Source organism: Rhipicephalus sanguineus, chromosome 2, assembly GCF_013339695.2.
Source record: "Rhipicephalus sanguineus isolate Rsan-2018 chromosome 2, BIME_Rsan_1.4, whole genome shotgun sequence".
Classification (NCBI taxonomy): domain Eukaryota; kingdom Metazoa; phylum Arthropoda; class Arachnida; order Ixodida; family Ixodidae; genus Rhipicephalus; species Rhipicephalus sanguineus.
In genome coordinates this window covers 19,103,804-19,126,055 of record NC_051177.1, presented here as the reverse complement: position 1 = coordinate 19,126,055, position 22,252 = coordinate 19,103,804, and the positions used below count along the sequence as shown (strand labels likewise).

Sequence of the window (22,252 nt, the reverse complement as noted above, 5' to 3'; positions counted from 1 at the left end):
CTGAATCTCGATTTATATCTACGCGTTATAAGGCAATCCGATCTCGCTTCAAACAGTAAAGCGCTTCCCCTTGAATTATCATATAAAATGCCTCTATCCTTATTTCCTTTCTGCTCTTTCAGTAGTTGCTCAAAGCCGTTTTTTTTTTTTCATCGCTGCCACCCAGTAAATCCTCTTCGCCTCTCTGATTTTTCGTTTAACGCTCTTTGTTACCATACCGCTTGCACTGCAAGCCGTATATTTACTAGTGAGCCTCCTAGTTCTTTTTCTCCACTGTGTGTCCACGCACTTCCTAAACAAATACCGGAACACCTTACGTGCCCATCTACTCTCCTTCATATTCCTTAGCCTCTCTTCGAACCTCATTTTGCTCTGAGCTTACCTCACCTCAAAACCTGCACATCCCATGTCACCCTGTACAGCCTCATTTGTAGTCTTCCCGTGAGCGCCCAACGCGAGGCGTCCCACAGTCCTTTGATTTACATCCATTCCTGATTGGACCTCTGACCTCATGCACACCACTGAGTTCCCAAATGCATAGGCGTGCGCCGGGTTCCCCTGCTGCCCCCCCCCCTCTCTTAGGTGACTAGGGGGGGGGCGTCCCCTCCCCCCCCCCTGCGCACGCCTATGCCCAAATGTAAGCCCCGCGCAACCATTACACCTTTCCACAGACCTCGAGGCACCTCGTACCTGTTGTATCCCCACAACGCTCTGTGCTTCATTATTGCACCATTCCTATTTCCCTTTGTTGCCGAGGCTTTTTCCTGCACCTCCATGTACCTATCACCCTCATCTACCCATATTCCGAGATTTTTGTATTCGCTTAATTACCCTCGGTATTTCTTGGCCCTGTACTGACACCGCCTGATCACTGGGATCATTGAATACCATCAATTCCACATTTAGTTACACTAAATCCTAGTCCTAGAGCTTTACCTTCCCTTCCGCATATATTCGCCAGCCGCTGTATATCATCTTGACTGTCCGCAAATAAGACAATATCGTCCGCATAAAATAAACCTGGAAGCTTCTGCTCAATCACCACGCCGCCCTGTTTTTGTGACAGATTAAAACCAATGTTGCTGCCTTCTAGCACTTTTTCCATCCTCACCATGTACAGCATGAATAACAGTGGGGACAAAAGAAATCCCTGTCTCAGCCCCTTGCTAATCTCAACGTTCTCTTTGCTACTCATTCCTTCCCATTCCATGCAAACCGTATTTTCTCGGTATACCTCCCTCAGAAGCTGTATACAGTCGTCGCCTACGCCCATTCCTTTCAATATATCCCACAAAATTTCCTGATTAACGTTGTCGTACGCCCCAGTGATGTCTAGAAAAACCACGTACAAAGGCCTGTTTTCTATTTTAGATATTTCTATACACTGAGTAAGAACAAACACCTTATTGTCTAATCGCCTGTCGATTCGAAAACCATTCTGAAGTTCTCCCGAAATATCGTTATGTTCTCCCCACGTTCCTATTTTTATTTTTACTGCCTGCATCGCCAACCTGATGTAATGGTTAGCGGTCTATACGAGCGAATGTTATCCTTTTCTCCCTTGCCTTTATAGATTAAGTGTTAATGAGACCTAACAGAGACCTAACAGGTCTCATTAATATTGTGTCTAACAAAGAAAAACGAGCCCTTAAAAGTCTTCTTTCCTTCATTTATTGATTAAGTTCATTCTACTTTTATCGCCAACTGTCCGGTATTTGCCTGTCCTGTAAGCATTTTTTTTACGGCTTTCAAGCAGTGCTTCTTTAGTGTTATGTCCTAGTTCGTTAATGAGGCTGACGAGAACCTCATCTAAACCCGGGCCAGTGCCCTTTGGAATTTTTCCTTCTGCCTTTTTCCAGTTGAAATTATCAAGTGCTAGCTCTTCCTCCGTTGCTCTCTCCGTCATACTTTTACTCACCGGGGAAATCCCCTGGACGATCCTTTTAAACAAATCGGCTGTTATCTTTCGGATGTAACCTAGCGCTTCGTACCCTTCCAGTTGATTTCCTCCTTCATCTACAATATGTTGTTGCATTGTGACAGACTTCCTACCTAGCGCATTTATGCGACTCCAAAATACCCTAGGCGCGGCCTTCTTGTTTTCGTGAATCTCTGTCACCCAGCGTTCACTTTCACCCTTAATTTTTGCCTCGACCAATTTCTGTACAATAGATTTTTCCTCTAAATATATTTCCCATATTTTGTTGACTTCGTCCTGCGGCCGCTTCTTTTTTGCCTGTCTATGCTCCCGCGATGCTTCACGTCGCTTCTCGATTGCTTCCCGGATTTCCTTGTTCCACCAACTTTTTGGCTTCCTCTTTACTTTCCAGCAAATAGTTTTCTTCTCTTTCCCTATCTCCTTCGTCATTATATGCAACAGCTCACTATACTCCCAGTCCTATTGCCTGGTATCTTGCCTACTTTCTCGACTCTTGCGGCTATATTTGTTATTTGTTTGTCATTTAAATACGAGCTGCCAGACCTTGATTCTATGCTCTCATTTCGAGTTTTACATCCCATTTGTAATATTATGCGTTTATGATCACTACCGAAGCTTTTTGATCCCTTCGTCGTCTATTCTCATTTCTCTCAGTTTGTGAAAAATTCCTTCAGTCATGAGACAATAATCAATACTCAATTGTTTGTTTCCGACTCCCCACGTGATCTGTTCATCACATTTAGGCCGTGTTAACTATCAAGACTTATGTGGCTCGCAGAGATCTAGCAATAACTTTCCATTGGTGTCTAAAGTTATTCCCCGTTCACAAGTAGACTACCCCTAGCCACGTTTTCTTCCCCCCTACTGTGCACAGTAAGTAATCGGTAGGTTTTGACTTACCGTACTCCTCGCACCTACTGCGAGGAGTTACGGAGTCGCCCTCTATCGGACGCGCCTCTCTTGCGTGCTGGGCTTGTCTTTGCGTCTTCTTCATAGTCAATGTTGCGTGTCTTTTCGTTGCGCCGCTTCATAACCTGTACTGCGGCACCGAGCTCTGGCCTACCATATAAGACGGCTTCAAAGACAGCGACTCCACATTGCAGTGATTTCGAGTGTGTTCAAGCGCACAGCCTAAGAGGGAAAACCTCCCCACTTAATCAGAATTACAGGGCAGGTGGCATTCCAAAATTTCGGTTTCAGCGCGCGTCGGTGCTCGCGCAGCAGACGACGCTTCCGCTGATCCTGCCAAGCACGTCACGCCGACGGCGGCGCCAGCTTTTCCAGTGGTGGGCCTCGCGCAAAATGCAGCATGATGCTTATACAGTTTTAAAGTCACATGTCCTCGAGATACAAATTTCATCAATGCTTAGTGGACAACTGTGAAATAATCAAAGAGCAGCCCGACACAGTGCATTATGTAATGCCTCCCAGTTCTCGGATATCGACTCTAAACTTCACGTCACGTGTAACGTTGTGCACAGAAACAAGTCGTTTCACCGCAAGGTCGAATCAGTGAATGCGACAGCAACAAACTGGAATGTTATACGAATTGAGGCTAGCACCTCATCTCTTAAGCAATCGACCTGGCGTAACTCAAACGCAGGCGTAAGGATACAAGGCCGCTGCAGCAGCCTTCGTGCTTTCTATCGCTTCAACGTAAGCAGCAGTGAGAACGCAGCACGTACAAAGATATCAGCCGTCTGTTGAACCCTCTAACGGTAGGGCGCGCACGACTGCGTGCTATCGTTACACCGCGACCGGCCGATCAAAGCCCGGTGTTCCAGCCAGGTCCGACGCAGCCCCCTCTGCGGGCCTCTCGCGCGACGAAAGACGGCCGGCGCGTCTCCTCTCCGCTTGAGCCGCGATTGTCAGCTGCAGCCTAGCACGCTTCCACTCGCACCACAAGGGCGATGTTATCGACTTGGAATTTATACGCAACCTCACGGCGACGGCAGAAACGTGCCTGAAACGTCCATGTGCCTTTTCACAGGAGAAAAACGCCGCCATGCTGGGCTGTGCGCGGAAGTACAAAGGCTGACGTTGCAGCCTCAGCAGTGCATTTTTGGGGGGTCACACTTATTTAGCGCAGCCCAGAGAGGATTATGGCGGCGCCCAGGGAGCTGTCTGTGAAAAAGGTAAAAAGAAAACACTACCCAAGTTTTCGTGTGAAATCAAGCCAATTTAACTTTGCAGTTCATGATATATGGGTACTTTTAGGGCCGTTCGGAAGCGTCGGTGCACACACAAAACGTGGAAAGCCTGCGTACAGCTGTCTACAAGAGACTGTACTACCAGCAAATGAGAGAGCACAGACTATGGGACACAGAAAAAAATTAAAAACAATGCTAGACCAGCTTTTCAGCAAAGGTTATTAATTGTGATTAGGACTAAAGAGGACACTTCTACGCATCTCTGTACCATGTCGATAACATAGCACGGCCAATGAGGTGTACATGCTCGGGAAAGGAGTTGTGGTCAGTACACAAAAAAAGAATATTTTTCTGAAATATATATAAACGCACATTTTGGGGTGCAGTCCTTGCACAAGAAGATATACATAGTAAATTGCTTCCTTCAAGTTAAAACGTCTCTAGAAACCCATCTCTGATGAAAAGAGGTAATGGCAAAAGTAAGAAATGCTTCAGCATGCTGGCTGACTATGGTGGCTACGAGTAAAAGTTTTTTCAGAAAAGGGAAACTGTATTTTACAGACACAGACTGTACTGTAGAAATATTTCAATATGAAAGCACACGAGCATAAATGTCCACATAGGTATCTTCAAAACAAAGCAGCCAGGGTCAACATAAACAAAAAGTCATACTTTAATGTGCTGTTTGGTCAGTTCAACAAATATACTGCTGTGTTCTATACAAAAGAGCAGAGAGAGAGAATGAGACAAATGCAATGTGAGATGAACTTCGGTGTGCGCTTTAGTGATGTAAATGCATAATCACTCTAGTCCCAGCATTTGATTCAGAAATTGCACTGCCACTGATGATCACAGGCTGCCACACCACAAGGTAGCGAATGAAGTCCAAGAAGTTTCCATACAGAATGTGTGGCTTCTCCCAGCTGCATTTAGGGTTAAGAAAAGGCTGTTCAAGAATTCACAGACCACAAGTTAAACCCAGACTAACTGATCAGATCAGAAGCATTAAATATTTGGGCCTTTGAGAATATTTTAAGTGCAAACTCTGCAAGGTAAGTACATTGGCAAAGATTTGGCCCTGTCAACAAGATTTATCATATAATGAATTTATATGGATATTCACTATTCCAAATATACAGGTCCTATTAATTCAACCTTGCCATTTTACTTGTCCTTCAGGAACCTTTTTGAATTTTTTTTACACTCAATAATAGCTGAACAAAGAGCGACTAAACTTATCAGAAATTACACAGGAAAAAATTATGGAAGTGGGATGACTGAATGAGGCTCACCTGGTGCTAGTTGAAATTGCATTCATTTGTCTTCATAAAACACTTACCGGCTCATAAATCAAGTCATTCTTGATTATTTGGACACCCTTTCAGCACTACCACTAGCCTCACCAATTTCAATCTATTTCAGATGCCGTACAAATAAAAATTTCAGATCCCTTACAAATCACTGTTTGATATATCAGTGCCACATGCATAACTGCATGCTGATTCAGCCACCAAGACCAGCAGAAAAAAACTTTGGTTTTGACCCATTGTTGATACCTCCTCAAAACCAAAATTGTTAAGTCTGACTAATCCAATGGTCGATCACTGCACCTATACAGCGGGGCAGGCTTAGCACTAGTACACTGTAAAAGCTGCAATTGCTATTGCAATTAGTCACGCGAGTTTAGCAGATACAGCATTTGTTCACTTACACAGGCCGTGGGCAACCTCATCAAGCAGGTTCAAGTAACGCAGACTCATATTTGACGCTTGTGCGATGAGGTAGGTGTCTTGCACTAGTTACATGAAATCTTGCAAAAAAACCAAGTATCCCCAGGAGTGAACACCTGAGAATATGGGACACCCTTTTAGCTGTTTGTAGAATAAAGCAATTTATTTTGTGCTGAATTCGACATTTTGACAGTTTACATGGTTCCGATAGAGTCAAAATTATCTGTTGGAAGCTGTACATTACGTTACCAATTCCGTAACCTATTCACATGCCTTCGTTCCAAGAACTACATCCCAATGGAATCTACTACCACAATCAGCTACCGCTATTACCGATACATCACGTTTTAAGCTTTTTTTGCAAAACATGCTTGGCGCTGTTTGATTCTGCTTCGAGTTATGTATATATGTCACGTTTTCTTCTTCCTTTTTTTTCTAGTTTGGCTTCTTGTTGTTGTTCTTCATTTTGGTTCTTGAATATGTACTACCTGTATTATCGCTACCACTACATTCTTTTTTTTTTTTGACACATTTCATATGTAATCTATTTTGTATAATTCTGTGCATTGTTCAAGTTTCGCTCCTTTATTTTTCAAAATGGGAGCCGACAGATGGATACACGGGATAGGTTTGAAACAGGAGAAAGTGCCTCAGAGAAGGCTGGCCGACGTTTCGATAGTTGTTTTAAAGGCTTTAAAACTAACACGCCAGGGATGACAAGGCGCCTTTGACAAAGATAGGTCCACCTATCGAAACATCGGCCAGCCTTCCTTTGTTTTAAAGGCTTTAAAACTAACACGCCAGGGATGACAAGGCGCCTTTGACAAAGATAGGTCCACCTATCGAAACGTCGGCCAGCCTTCTCTGAGGCACTTTCTCCTGTTTCAAACCTAGCTCCTTTATTTTTGTATCAAGTGTTGTTTTCCATTTTCGATATGTAACATGGCCCTCCCCTCTGTAATGTGCAAACCCTGAGGGTAAATAAATAAATAAATAAAAAATACCAATGAACTCCATGATCTTTAAAAGGTGAAGGAAACTCTTGCAAAAAGTGGAAAAAAAAGTGATACAGTGAAAGCAACAGCGAGTGCCAACATCAAATGCATAATGAGCATCACTTTTCACTCACATTGTTTGGATTGCTGTGTGCAATTATGGCTTTGCGCTTTATAGAAACACCATGATACTATGGAGTTGCTAATAAAATCTAAGCAAATGCACATAGATGCATTTGCCTTCTGTCTTTTGTGAAATGTAATCTCCACAACTGTGAATGAGCGAGGTAGTTGCACATGAACACACCAAGAAAGGTTTATCATGCTTACTATGTGTACAGTCACGCTCAATATGACTTGCAACATGGGAGCGCATGGCCTCACGAGTTCAAAGACTGCGCATGGCTTCCACAAGCCCTTATTTCCATAACTAAATGTTGTTCTCGCATTTTGGTATGATCCCAAGTCAGAAAATATCATTTAGTTGTTGAAATAAAAACAAGTGGACGTCATGTGTAATCTTTGAACTCGTGAGGCCATGCGCTCCCGTGTTGCAAGTCATATTGAGCGCGACTGTACGTAATACGTGCAAAAAACGTAAGAAGGATACGGGCTGCAGAACATACGCTTGAGGTCCACTTTCTCTTTGCAGTAGGGGCAGGTCTGCTTCTTTCCAACAATGCACCACCCTCTGATGCAGAATTCATGAAATCTTTCAAATACATTGAAAGTCAAGAAAAATAAGCAAGTTGCAGCACAATAATATACTTAGCACTGATAACTGCATTGTCACTGCCTTCTTCAAAGGGCCCCTGCAACACTTTTTCAGCATGGTCAGAAAACGCTGCCGATCGGTAGTCAAGGCTCCGAGAACATGCGAGCCAAACATTATAGTGCAGCGTGCGGCCTGGAATTTATAATTATTTCTCAAAATCTGCTAGAAATCACTCACATAATAATAATATTTTAATAATATCTGGGGTTTAACGTCCCAAAACCACGATATCATTATGAGAGACGCCGTAGTGGAGGGCTCCGGAAATTTCTACCACCAGGGGTTCTTTAATATGCACCTAAATCTAGGTACAGGGGCCTCAAACATTTTCGCCTCCATCGAAAATGCAGCCGCTGCAGCAGAAATCACTCACACTTCTCTCAACAAATGATGCCATAAACTAAAATGACTGCACCATAAACCCAAAGTCCACGGCAACTGGCTGATTTGAGCATCGTGAGCTACAATTACCGCAGCTGCCATGTGCTGGTGTGCATGATCACACTGAAAGTAAGTTGTGCGTCTGAAGAAAAAAAAGAATATGCTCAAGTTCACGACATGCACTGAGAAACGGACGTAGCTTCTTGCCCCCTTGTCATCCTTCCCCTCTGCGTAGCTTTCAGTACGCTCGCTGGTATGAAAGGAGGGAGAAAGCGCTTAAAGTGTGCGACAAATCCCTGCAACTCCGCTCGTACTTGACGGACTCTAAAAATTTTTGCGGCAGTTGATTTGTGAGGCAGTAAACTCCTCTAATGAAGCCATTCAACGATTACTTTCAAAAGAGTTGCTGAACTCCTTTGATAGACAGAAAGTTAGAAATTGTTTAATCGGACGTTCTGCAAACCGATCTACAACTTTCTCGTTGGATTTTTTTTTCCCAGCCAGGAATGCCATGGGTGGACCTGAAAAGTAGCCAGAACTCAAGGATAAAGTAGTCAAAGTTGCAAAGTCATTTAAGTTTATTGCTAAATTTGTAGCCAAATTTGCACAAATGCGGTATTATGAGAAGAATAATAAATAGGAAAAGGACATACTGACAAACATACATGATACCTAATTCAACAAAAATAAAAAAGGAGTGATTTATTTGCTTAATTATCGTATATTGCCGATTATAAGTCGACCCCCCAACTTGGAATCCCTTCTAGGGAAAAAAAAGTTGACTCCGAACACAGCCTCATGCTGTGGCCATAGCTCACCAACAAGTTTTTCAGAAGAGGGAGTGATGCAAAGAAACATTTGCCCGTGAAACATTGCTTACGACTCGTCATCCCTAGAGAGAAGGAAGCAGTCATGGTCATTGCCATCGTTTGAGTCATTGCTGCTGCTCGCCGTCGGAAGGGGTGCCAGTGGTACTGAGATGCCGCACGTGGAAAACGCCACGCGGACCATGTCGGTTGGCAGTCCATACCAGGCATCGTTGACCCATTGCGCCACTTCACTCAAAGAAGCACGCTTCAGCTTCCCTGTCAGTGTCTTCGGGTTTTCTTGTTGGAGCCATTCATTGTAAAACGTGCACATGCGGTCTTTGAATGGCTTATTGAGCGCCCCGTCGAGCGGCTGGAGAATAGGTGTCAGTCCGCCCGGAATGATGACCAGCTCACATCCAGAGTCCGCTACCGCTTTCTTCACTAGATCTGTGATGTGGCTGCGGAAGGAGTCCAGGATGAGCATGCTGCAGGGCTTCAGCAGTGCACCCGGGCGCCTGCACCACACGAGATGAAACCATTCGAAGACAGTTTCATCGTTAAAAAAGCCCTTTTCGTTCACCCACACGATAACTTTCGGCGGACTTTTCTTTCTTTCGCATCGTTTTCCTTTTGAACAGAAGAAATGGGGGTAGCTTGTGCCCGTCGGGCGTACAGCACAACATGACAGTGAAACGGTTGTGCATGTTCGGTCCGCGAAAGGAACGGTGTGTAGCAGCGCACGCGAAGGTCTTGGTCCTTCATTTTCTCCATTCCCTCACGCACTTTTCCAACACACCAAACTTGCGCCCTGCTTCAACGTTGTTTTCCGACTCTGCGTAGAGGATCGCTTGCCGCTTGAAAGCAGTGCTGCACTGTTGCCGGCGTAGTGGTGGCATCTTGGCGTCCGTTTGGCAGCGTCACAAGTCGCGCACACCACTGCTCGCAAGCGAAGCGCAATGCAGAAATGGCGAACAGGCGTGAGTGCAAAAAGACGCGAAGACGCTTGTGGGCGCATGTGACTGGTCATGTGGTTTAGTTCCCCGCGAAGTGTTGTTGCCAGCCCACACAGCGCTGCCAGCTTTTCTGTGGAACACCGATGGTTTGTCAACGAATCGTTTCTATTGTACAAAAACAAAACTGCAGGGCGCATCGCAAGATAAATTCCTCTTTTTTTCATAGAGCATCAGTTCGCCCTCTATCAAAGGTTTGAAATGCTGCTTTCAAGACCGTGTTTCCCAAGCAGTTCGCATTAATGCCACATGGCGGTGATTTTTAAACGCGCTTCGTAGTTTCGCCTCGCGTGGTTTCGCTAGTTTCGTGATCGTCGTGGCAGATCGCAAAAAAGTCCGGCTCCAGAAGCGGCGCACGCACGTTGGGAGATAGCAGTTGCCGCGACTCCGCTGCCTCTGAGGCTGATGTTATCGATGCATCGAATAGCAGGGAATCCGAGGACGACGACCTTTCGTTGGACCCCACAGATAAGTAGACTTTACGATTACGCGTATAGGTCGACCCCCGAACTTTGGAAAGGTCATTTTATGAAAAAAATGTCGGACTTATAATCGGCAATATATGGTATATAAGAACATATCCACAATAAGTACATAAAGGATTCCTGGAGACTGCAAAGGAGCGTATTCAAACTATTAAAACTGAACATAAGTACGTATAGTCAGAAAGAGCTCAACAAGTGTTTTCCCTGGAGTGGTCAAGTATGAACTCACTTATAGCAAGTAAAGGTGAGGGGCCTTTTTCAGAAGAGCAGGTGTTATTGTACGGGATGTACAAGGCCTTTAGAACCAGACAGTGCATCAGCTTATTGTACGAGGGCTATTCAGAAAGTAAGGGACCTTTGCTAATATTGAAATATTTACACCTCAGAATGAAGATTTATTAGTGCAGTGCCATCTGTTATTTCTTCGTGATGGTACTGAAGTCATTGTTCTGACTCGGTAGTCGTCTGCTTGTCAAGGAATGCAAGTGACAATGTCTGCAAAAATCGTTGCTCGCTGCCTGTTGTGAAGTGCGAGCTGTAATTTGATTTTTGCTTGCAAAAGGATCGTCAGCTTCTCAAATTTATGCGGAGTTGTGCCTAGTTATGGACATGAAGTGATGAGTGAAGGAAAGGTCATAAAATGCTGTCGAGACTTCACAAATGGCCGCACAAATGTGCACAACGAAGAGCGGAGTGGAAGGGTCAGAATCCAGACCAATAAAACTGTTCAACAAGTGTACCGGGAATTGCGATTAGATCGACAACTGACAGTTAGAACTGTCTGTCGGATGAATTGTCAGCCGCACTACAATTTGCACAATTGTAACTGAAAAGCTCAAGTATCACAGTGTGTGCAAGGTCGGTACAAAGATGCTTACCAACCAACTCAAACAGCAAAGAATTCCCAGGCAACGAACTTCTAGCAGAGGGACTAAATAAACTGGTGCAGTAGTATGAAAAGTGCTTAGAATTTAATGGTGATTATGTAGAAAAGTGGAGTAATCTTGTGCTAAACTAAACCAGCTAATAAAATCTTTTACTAACGAATATTTATTTTTTGGGGACCCAATGGCCCTTACTTGAATAACCCTCGTATCTCTTCAAACAGTGATGCTACCGAGGACTTCTGATTTGGAGCAATTTTTGGAGCAGCAAAATTTCCGTTTTGGAGCACTTTGGAGCAGCAAAATTTTCATCTTGGAGCACTTTGGAGCAGATAATTTTGCATCTGGGAGCACTTTGGAGCAGCGAATTTTACATCCTGGAGTGCAATACAGAAGCATATTGCATTAACATTCAAGCACCTGAGTATTATGGGGCTCTTATGAAGGCTAGAAATATTTCGATTCATTGCAAATCTCATGGAAAAAATCATCTCAGGAGCATAGGCGTGCGCACAGGGGGGGGCAGCCCCCCCCCCATCACCTAAGAGAGGGGGGGGGGCGCAAAATCTGCCCCGTACATTGACTCTTGCGATAGCAATTATATGGACACTCTCGGCGGATTTTTGCCACCGCCGTTGCCGTAATTTTCCGTATAAAGTCCAAATTAATAACATCACCACGCGCATTCTAGCCGCGGGTGAAAGCTCGCAAGCGCTGGCGACGAACGCGGCTGAAGCGCAGATTAAACTAGCCGGCCGTCTGTCTTCGTCGCACGGACAGCGCATGAGATAACATCTTCCCGCGTGCGGGCCTGCCGTCGATTGCTCATCAAACAGAGAGGAAACGCCCCGCCCGTCTTTCGTAAGGAGCATGAAGGGACGCCAGGGGAGAGGAAGGGGGGGGGGGCACATCGTTCGAAGGGCGCAGTCGCTTGCGCGCGCGCTATCTCGAGGCATCAGGAGACGGCTCGTAAACTTGCTGTGCTCTCAACGCTTACTTCGCGTTTAGAGAACTCAGAGCAAGAAAACGCTTCGGTTCCTGGAGGGGCCATATTCCCTTAAACCAGCATTTTGTTGAGTTACGCGAGATCGGATCCAAAAGAGTTAGCTGCTAGTCTTACTTCGTTTCACAATACAATTTTTTGGTATCGCATTCATTGCTTTGCTCTTAAGCGAAACTGAGCTTTTTTTAACCGTTAGCTATTGACCCCTGAAAGCGAGGGGCGGTCATGTAACATGGCGTAGCCGCTTCACTGTGGGCCGTCAGCGACGGGCGCCCGCTACTGACAGCTGCGCATTTGAGGCTGCTCCGACCAGGAGATATGATTTTACTAATGAGATGACATTTTTAAAAAAGCAAGCAAAAAATTCGAATTGGAACCCTAGCACGTGAGCTCAAAAGGGCAGGGCCTTTTAGGGGGTATTTACCGCAGAGTGATTACAAACTCAGACGTGCTGGCGGAAGGAATTACGAAAAAGCTGTTCTGGATGAAGATCCATGGATAAAGTATATCTGAGGAAAAGTTTCAACGCGTTTCCACCGTTCGCGTGCTCTTCCATAAACGCGAAGCAAGGAAAATTCGATATTGTCCCATATATCTACTGCGAGCGATCCCAGATTTCATTCCGCGATGTCCGGAAACAGAAGTGACAGACATTTTAGCGGCACTCATGTAGTTATTACTGAAGATTGCTTTCCTTACGTGCCGTGCGACGCTTGAAACGAGCTATCAGCAGCGTTTCTGGAATTGACGACGTCCGCCGATGAATCGCCGTCGCACTTTCTCGCTACCGATAGGCCTAGACGTCACGAGCCCCTGTGGAGAGCGCGTTTTGCTGTCGAGCTGACTTGCAGAACAGAAGCTGCGTCGGCACCGTGCATGGCATCGTGGCTTACTCGGAACGCACGCGCGAGCGCCATTTATTCAGCGGAAGAATTCTTGGTCCATGATTGCGACTTTATTGGCAGCCCCAAGATCGAGCTGCACATGTTCTGACGCGCCGGCGGTGCGATTGCTGGTGATAGACGCCCCCAAACCCGAGACTTTGGCGCTGTTTGGCGCAAATTTCGTCGATATTATCAGGATGGCGCAGTAAATACAATTTGGCGCACTTTGGCGCAGTTGGCGCAGGAGTGGAATCACTGCTTCAAACTGACCCTAATACAGAGCATGCTGCGTTGCATGTGCACTCCTCCCATCTTCTTTTTTTTTTCCTCGTCTTCGAGTACCACTTTGCGGAGCAAGCCCCACTGCTTGAAACAAGTGTTTCAACATCGTGTTGATTAGGAAAAGCTAATTCAACCTAGCAGCTTAAACCAGCAGAGAGAACTTCACTGTGCGTGGTGGTAGCATTCACACAGACTAACTTTACACATACGTTCACACAGACTAACTGAATGACAGAATTAACTATGGCACTGAAAAAGTGAACCTTTCTTGTCAGTGTCGTGAAGTGCCGTTTTTTCATCTCGTACAATAACTATGACACCTTGTTGCCAAATGCTGAACATACATAGCACAATAACTGGTTAAGAACACAAGGTAGGGTAAAATTTTTTTTTTTGAATTTTAAAAAGGAAATTTGGCTTTTGCTTGTTTGGAATGATAAGGCCTCCCTTAACAATATCCAGTTCCCCACACATTTTTGCACGTTTTCATTGAACCAAAAGGACCAGGTTTTGGAGACCAACTCCCGAGCAGCCAAGCCCCCTTTTTCTCAGACCGTGCACCACCTGAGTTTTCTGCCTCAAGTGAACTTCTGAAAAAAATAGGAAATGGTAGTTTCTCTGGGCTTAGCAGGTTTATAAATATGTATTCCGGCTACTTAAAGGCACATGGTACAATTTTTTTTAACATGCGTGGCATTTAGCGAGTCCACTTGCTTTGTGTGTTTGAGACCCGTATGGAGACTGGGTTCTGTGCATTTATTCTGAGTTTAGTTGCGCCTTTGTTGATTTTCTTGTGGCAGCAAAAGATAATCTCGTATTGACAAATCAAAGAAACTGTTTAGAAAGCGCAATATAGTTGGAAGTCGACACACTTCGGCCACTAACAGAAATGAGAACGGGAGCACTGGTGCGAGCACTTTAGCAAGTAAGCTTTGTCCTCATTCCGAGTCGGTGCAACGACAAAATGTTACCTGTAGTGACAATGGCTACGCTTTGACTCATGTGGAGCAAACCGCTATTACAAACAAGTAACTGTGTCTGCACAGAATGCGTAGAAACCGTGGCACTCGTAGAGAACAGAATGGATCGTTCCAAAACTGCCACCCTTGAAACCATTTGAACTTTCAAAAAGGCCTGCATAGCCCGAGTAAACATTCTAAAGGCTGTTTGGCATATCACCAAGGCACAACACTGCAATATGGTTGGGTGAGATCGACCGGCATCGACAAAACAAGCCAAGAAACCAAGAAAACAAGGAAAGAAGCGAAAAGCTGATTTGTGCAATGACTATAAGGCAGGTTGCTATTAATTAAGTTGTTCAGTACATCTTTCTTTGAACAAAACATGAAAGAAACCTGTAACTCTCAATATCTCGAAATCAATTTTTTTGTTACATTTGCCTCGTATCAAAACAACTTGAAAAATCAGAAGCCTGATTTTTAACCGGAATAAACCAAACATCAACACGAAGCTATTGAACTAGAATGATGTATGTACACAGAATAGTTTTCATTTTTTTGGCACTTTTACTTAAAAATTAAACACAAAACCAACCTGCTTTGCTAAAAAAATTGCAAAAGTGTCAACACTTGAAATAAAATTGTAATTCTAGTCCAATTGCAAGAAGAGACACCGACGAATAATATGAAGCAAACCCGAACGCTTTACACATAGCAGTTTCAAAGAAAATGGGTCTTCAAGAAGCCTTAAAATACATGGGCGGTATAGGGCCTACCCTGTGCCCTTAAGCTACTGCAGCTCTTGCCAAGTGGCACATAAAACATGCTAAATATAAGCCTGTTAAAGCATAGATTGAGCAAGTAAAGGCTATTTCAAATTTCCCACTATATTTTTAAAGTGGTATTGTCACAACTATGCCAAACAGTGCACTACTGGATGTAATCCAAGGCTTCTACACTTTCCATGAGTGAGCCCAGTGGCACAATGGTATAAGTACTGAAGCATTGCACAAATGGAACCAACAAGGCCATGCAACAGCCATATATGTATTGCAGCATCAGAAGCAAAGCAACTACATATAAAAGACTGATGGTATTAGCTATAATAGTGGGTATGCCCACTCTTCAACTTCCATAATGATGATAGTAGTGACATGCTTTTGGTTTCAGTTTCACTAATGAGGCAGCATAAGCAAAGCGAGGCTTTTATTGTGATTCTTAACTGGTGCAGGCTTTATGCATTTCTGCATAATGCATTTTTCATGCATAATGCAGTTGTGCAGCAAGACAGCACAATTAGGTGCAAATGGTACGACAGTTTCATCACTGTAAATGCCTAACAGAGAGCAAAAGCATGCAAGCAATTTGTTGCTTCAGGATACGCTGTTACTATGAGCGCAAACATATTTATAATGGAAGAAGTGTACAAGTTTTCTCAAATACAAAAACATAAAATAGCACTGCATGAGTCAGTGCTCTACTAACTGACAAGACAATATTCCAGTCAGTCAAGACTAGCATAATCATTGCATCCACATAAGCCTGCAAGTTTGACCAAGAGATCAATATGCAATAAAATAGCATTTGCTATAAGACACCGAAGCATTATTGAAAAAAGGAAGAAGAAGATGAAGGCAGGAGCATATATACCAGCCCTGCAGGCAAACACTGATGCAAAAGGATACATGTGGCCACATGGCAGCTTATACGATTCCTCGACTATTGCGTCTGAATTGTCAAGGACATGTATTTTGTTGCCACACACAGCACAAACATTGGACTCTAGTTGCCTCACGGGAACCCCTGTGGTTGTGTAGTACTGCAAGGAAAAAAGAATTAAAGCAATTGTTGATTTGTACTTATCGGACATTTTAAAAATTTTGACATAACAGAAATGCAACCTCTCGATTCCCTCATATAAAAGAGGCCAGTATGTTCTGCAGGCAAAGATTATTGGGGACACAGTTGGACAATGTGTCCCAGAATATTAAAAGTAAGGGTTATTCATCATTATAAATATTACCACGGAGTTTCCGCTCTGCTTACTGGGGAGGAAGGACACATGAAAGTTGAAGATTTTGTCAACGATATTTAGAATAACGTTAAAAAATACTGTGACTAGTGTTTACTTGACATTTTCACCTTTGAATTTTGAACATCACCTTGACAAATGCCACCTTGACATTTCTTTTTTAACTCTTGTCACTGTGCTTAAAAATGGCACCTGACCAAGGCCACATACATTGGTTTACAATGTAAATCATCGTCTGGAGTGTTTACAGTTTACAGACAACTAACTGTAGACTTGGCTTGCAAGGAAGCGCCTAAACAAGCAAGCAACACCACAAAACCTAGGCCAAGATAAATGAAAGTTTAGCACCGACTTTTTTTGCTATTATGCCATCTCTTTCCACAAAATAAACAAACGACAGAGTTCCAAAGAAGTAACCTACAAGCTTTACTGGATGTAACTTTTTCTTTAGAGCCTCACTTCAGAAATTGTAGAACAAAGCAGTTCCTGCATTCAGCTTAGAAATGAAGCCATACCATAACAGGGAGTTTAATATGGAATCTTGTGCTCAGCACGAGACGACCACAATCACTGTATCACCAAGACAGGCACAACAAAGACTGAGAAATCCGCTTGTAAGAGATAACAGTCAATAGGCTGCTTCTGAATGGCATGCACTGTGTGTACTGACTATATACAGTAGAACCCCGCTGATACGTTTTTGAAGGGACCGTAGGAAATAAACGTAAGAGACGGGAAACGTAAGAGCCGAAAAACAGGAAAAACGGCAAAATATTTAGTGGTACAGAATTTTATTTCAATTTTTACGAGCAGCACGAAAATTGGCGCGCTCAGCCGCGATCTAGCCGATGGATAGAAACGCGGAGCTTAGGACGGCCTTATCCACAGAAATGTAATCAACGTATGTGATTTTTTTAACACCAACAGCTGTAGGCATGAAAGAACTAAGCACACGCAATCGCGACCGGCGCGGCGAGTCCGACCGCGAACCGCACGCACGACCATGCGAGCTCCAACCAGCTCGAACTCCTCCCGTTCTCTGATAAATAACGATGATGATGAGTCTACGCCAACGCGATGGCAGAAGTGAATGCCAATCTCGAAGGCCTTGCTTTCGCAAGCAATTACGTCATACACGCCATGTTTGTGCAATGCAAATCTCAGAGGCTATGCTTTTGTGAATAGTAAATGCCAGTCTCGAAGGCCTTGCTTTCGCGAGCAGTTACGTCATAGACGCCATCTTTGCAATTTGAATCTCGAAGGCCATGCTTTTGTTTGCATCAATTGAAAGATTCTGTTGCTTGCGCCTCTCATGCGGCTAATATTACGCTCAAACGAGGCCAAGCTGCGTGAAAATGCACCATGGCCGCTCTCTTTGGTAGTCACTCGGTAGGCTCCGGGCGCACTTCGCGACGTATCATACGGGAACGGTCCGACAGTTACGGCGTAACAGCGGGGTTCCCAATACATTGTATCCTATGGGAGCTATGCCGGGACCGGCGAAAACGACGTAACAGCCGGGAAAACGCAGCAGTGAGGAACGTAACAGCGGGGTTCTACTGTAACATAGACTAGTGTGTACATACCCCAATGGTGCAGGCCATTCGGTCTGTGACAGCCTCGGAGACGTCACGACTCAGCACACCATAGTACACGCCATAGAAAAGGAACAGCAGGCCCACATCCATCCAACTCTGTGGCTTGGCCCGAAACACTACGTTCACTCCAAGCAGCGTCAGCATGACCACCACATAGCCAAACACGCAGACTGCGCAACTGCAGAGGATCACATGGCAATAAGATTCACAACAGTGATTACACTTCAACAAAGACGACAAAAGAAAAAGAACTCAACACATCGCCATAGTGGTTCTCAAATCTAAAGTCACATACAACAATAATACATAAGACTTCCCCATGTCCATATGTCCCTAAAAAAGCATTTCTGTATAATATTACAGGTGACTTAAGTCTACAAACTCTTGTTCGTGGTGCTAGCAAGCAAGCAATTCCCTCAGATTTTTACAGTGTGCTGTACCACTCATTTTAGCATGCCATGTGCTACCCTATCGCCAAGAATTCCTCCCTGACGTATTCAGCCAAATTGTATGCCAATTTGTAGACCATGTGCACATGCTTGGTTGTCTCATGGATAGCCCAATTAATTCTTGAGGTTTATCACCCTAAAGCAATACCGTGGCGACGGGAGGTGCCGTGCCTCTGGCTTAATTTTGACTATATATAAGTAAACAAGCACTCTTACATTCTGCCCCAATCAAAATGTGGCTGCCACAACCAGATATCTAACCTGTGAATGTGCGCTCAGCAACAGAATGTCACTGTAGCAATAGCTCCTTGATTGTATGATGCGGTTTCTGATGCACAGAACAGATATGACATGCTTACATCAAACACCTCATACTCAGTGGAGCAACCCAGAACTTCAGCAGATTGCTTTTGAAAGGCAGCAACTGTGGTACAACTACCGAACAGAGAAATAGCAAGCGGTCTACACTTAATACTAACATTGTCTGCAAATTCTCAATTGACAAGGAAACAGTTTCAAGCTCAACTTGCATGAAACGTGCCACAGCACATTTTTTTGCATGGGTTCTGAAACCTGCCCTGTAGTCTTTGATAACTGATAACACACTGCAAGTTGCAAAGATTTTGACAACCTTGAACTTTGTCTCATTTCCACTCAGCAAAGTGTTCATATTAACAAGACTCAAATGAGTTAACACAATGAGAAAAGCCACTGCTTCACAACCATGAATGATTCTCCCTGATGACAAAATTTACAGAACACAGGAGCCCAAACTTATGAAAAAGAAATGCCACCATACCTTTGCAGATATATCACGTAGAACCATTTGTAGACCCAACGAGGCGTGGTCCCAGCTATAGGTTTCTGCAGGGCCCAGCTCATAACTATACATGTGCCTACAGTGAAAATAGTCCAAATAAACACAAAGCGCCACCAGTGAGAGTGCACCGAGATGCACACCGGTATCAGCCACATCCCCATCATGGTCACTCTCTGGAAAACAAGAGAAAAAAAAACAAAACAAAGAATGTAACAAGCCTTCCTGAAATCATACACTTGTGCAGTCGCGTTCAATACGACTTGCAACACGGGAGCGTGTGGCCTCACGAGTTTAAAGATTTCGCATTCCTTCTGCTAGCCTTTATTTCTACAACTAAACGCTGTTCGCTCACTGGGGGATGTTTCCAAATAAGAAAATAATATTAAGTTACAGAAATGAAGCAAGTTGAAGCTGTGTGCAATCATTAAACTCGTGAGGCCACGCGCTCCCATGCTGCAAGTCATATTGAGCGCGACTGTACATGCAACTTGTGTCAGACATCCTCAAACTAACTTTACCACAGCTGTTTCTGTATCCTGCACATCCACTTATTTTAAGTGCAATGAACAGTTTTTGATTGTTTAAAACTGCTAGCCCATGTAAGCTGTGCTCTCAAACAAAATGGCCAGGGTTCTAGTTTCAGAATAGTTTCCGAGTGCATGTACCACATCAGTGCACCTGAACAGAACCTTCCTTACTATGTTGCCATGAAAAGCCTCATAGGTGCAATGAAAAACGCATATACATTAACAGAATTAATGTGATAGGTTTCCTCAGGGCTAGGGAACACTTTGAATACCACTGCCTTCTACTTTCCTGCTCGTGGGATGGTGAGGAGGGGTCACATTCTGTAAGTGCACAGTCAATTTGAACTTGAGATTCAGTGGAAACCTCCTAGAATACTAGTGCTCAAATTCTAGGATAACACAACGTGTTTACCTTTCAACAACACAAATGTCCCTATGCTCGCACAGTACCTAATACTATATTTCTGAGCCAGCACACTCCAATAATAATAATAATAATTGCTAGTGTTCTACTAGTCAAAACCACGATATGATTATGAGGCATGTCGTAGTGGGGACTCTAAATTATTTTGACCATCTGGTGTTCTTTAACATGCACCTAAATATAAGCACACGAGTGTTCCTTGCATTTCGCACCCCCCCACCCCACCCCGAAATGCGGCCACCATGGTGGGGATTTGAAGCCATGTCCTCGAGCTTAGCAGTGCAAAGCACTCTCAGAGTATCACAGTCCCCTAAAAGTGCATTTCTTGATATCAGGATTGCCACAGCACATCACGGTGTGAGAAATGCCTGCACTTAAGGGCATTTGTTAGGTATGCTTGATCGTGGCGCAAAATATTTTTTGTGAGAAGAAGGATAGAAAAGAGAAGAAAGTGAAGCGCCAAACTACCAACTTTTTAATCACATTCCTTTAGTTCTGACGCTCAGTTCCGGCATGACAAGCTCAGATAAATGCGTCACAAAACAGTCAGTTTGTCAGCGATCAGTTGGTGCAGTGCAAACACAAACACGAAATTTATTTAAAATATACTTGAACATACCTGATACGACTTGAAATGTAATTTTTTCCAGTTTACTAGGATTATTTGGGCTATGACAACAGCTGCTAGGAGAATAAGTATCATGTAGCCATGCATCTTTTCATGACCTCTGTGCTTCTCGTGCATCCGGGCATGTTCAATCCTTTTGCGATCATGAAAGAAATGTAAATGGTAGGGAAAACGCAGTCAATAAAACAGTCATGAAGAGATATGATAAAACATACAGCTTAGCATCATTTCACACAACACTAACAGAACGATATAACTCTATTTGGGCTGAATGCAAATGCCAAAAACCACGTAGATTTCTCTTAAATGCCACGCAACAATACGCCATAATAGGCGACGTCTCTAACGAGGTATCTTAAACAGACCTTTCAAATTGTGTAATGAAATCTAAAATAATGAAAAGGCACTAACGCACAAAACAGATAAAGTCCGCGATGCAAGCAGAGTTGCTTTATAAACAATGTTTGCGGTAATGAGACGAGTACGCCGATGGCGTAGCCAGGAGGTTGGTTTGGGGGATTCAACCCCTCGAAACATTTATACTTTGTATGTTTATATATACGAGCAGCACACATACGAGCCCACGCATGAACATACGTAAAGGAGGGTCAGATACCTCCCCACGAAAAAAAAATTTCTGGCTACGGCCCCGAAAGACGCATACACTGTCACTATTCAACTCACCTGTGTCTGTCGTCATCTGGTAATTTTGAAAGGTCTATGCTCTGCAAAAATAAAAATACACAGCATGTAGTAGATATATGCTGCACACAGCAGTTATCGTTAATGCAGCGCTATATAAACTCACGTTACGTTAGCACTTATGTCGCTGCAAATCTGTAACACAACGTTGTTGGCGACGCGACTTTCGTTCGCAGCTAGGCAAGCGCACCTGTGACACAATATTACACGTTTGTGTTTCCATGACTTCATCAAAAGATAACGATTTTCAGCGTCCCACATCGGCTGCTACCACGCTTGCGCTCGTCGCTTCGTTACCGTGCTATGCAACCGAATGCTCGCGAAAGTAAACTCAGAGTGCACAACAGGCGATGTTTAATCTTGTCAACCAATTACCGGTAAAGATACAGGAAACTCGAGCAGTAATTACGCAGCGATTCGGCAAATAATCTGCACAGGCACTTGTCTTAAGATGAGCAGCAACAACGTCATATTGAGAGCTATCACTACAGTGAACAGTGTTGGTCTACTCACTTCGTTTAGTATTAGATCTAGGCTGATATCGCCGTGGTGATGTGCCATCTTGAGTGTGGCACCATTACATTAGTAGGAGACGAAACTTTGTAAGGCTTGCAATTTGCCCCGTTTTCGTCTCGTTATGATGGCGCTGTCAAAAAGACAGAATAAAACAATCTCACAAAGCCACGTTGTTATCTTTGGTCAAATTAATGTTCAGAATAAACAACTCGTTTTCTACTGCAAGTGTAACTCTGGGGTGTCTGCTCTCAGTAGTATAGATTATTACGT

At 43.9% G+C, this 22,252-nt stretch overlaps 1 protein-coding gene across 1 annotated transcript; it reads right to left on the bottom strand.

Moving 5' to 3' along the window:
• Positions 1-4,738: 4,738 nt before the first annotated feature.
• LOC119382483 (RING finger protein 121-like) lies at positions 4,739-22,095 on the bottom strand. The gene is given in 9 exon segments (XM_037650193.2): positions 4,739-4,932; positions 4,934-5,012; positions 7,425-7,526; positions 15,972-16,105; positions 17,905-18,094; positions 19,165-19,358; positions 20,756-20,897; positions 21,449-21,489; positions 21,980-22,095. Coding segments are annotated over 9 exon segments (972 nt in total). The 5' UTR covers positions 22,028-22,095; the 3' UTR covers positions 4,739-4,890.
• Positions 22,096-22,252: the final 157 nt, after the last annotated feature.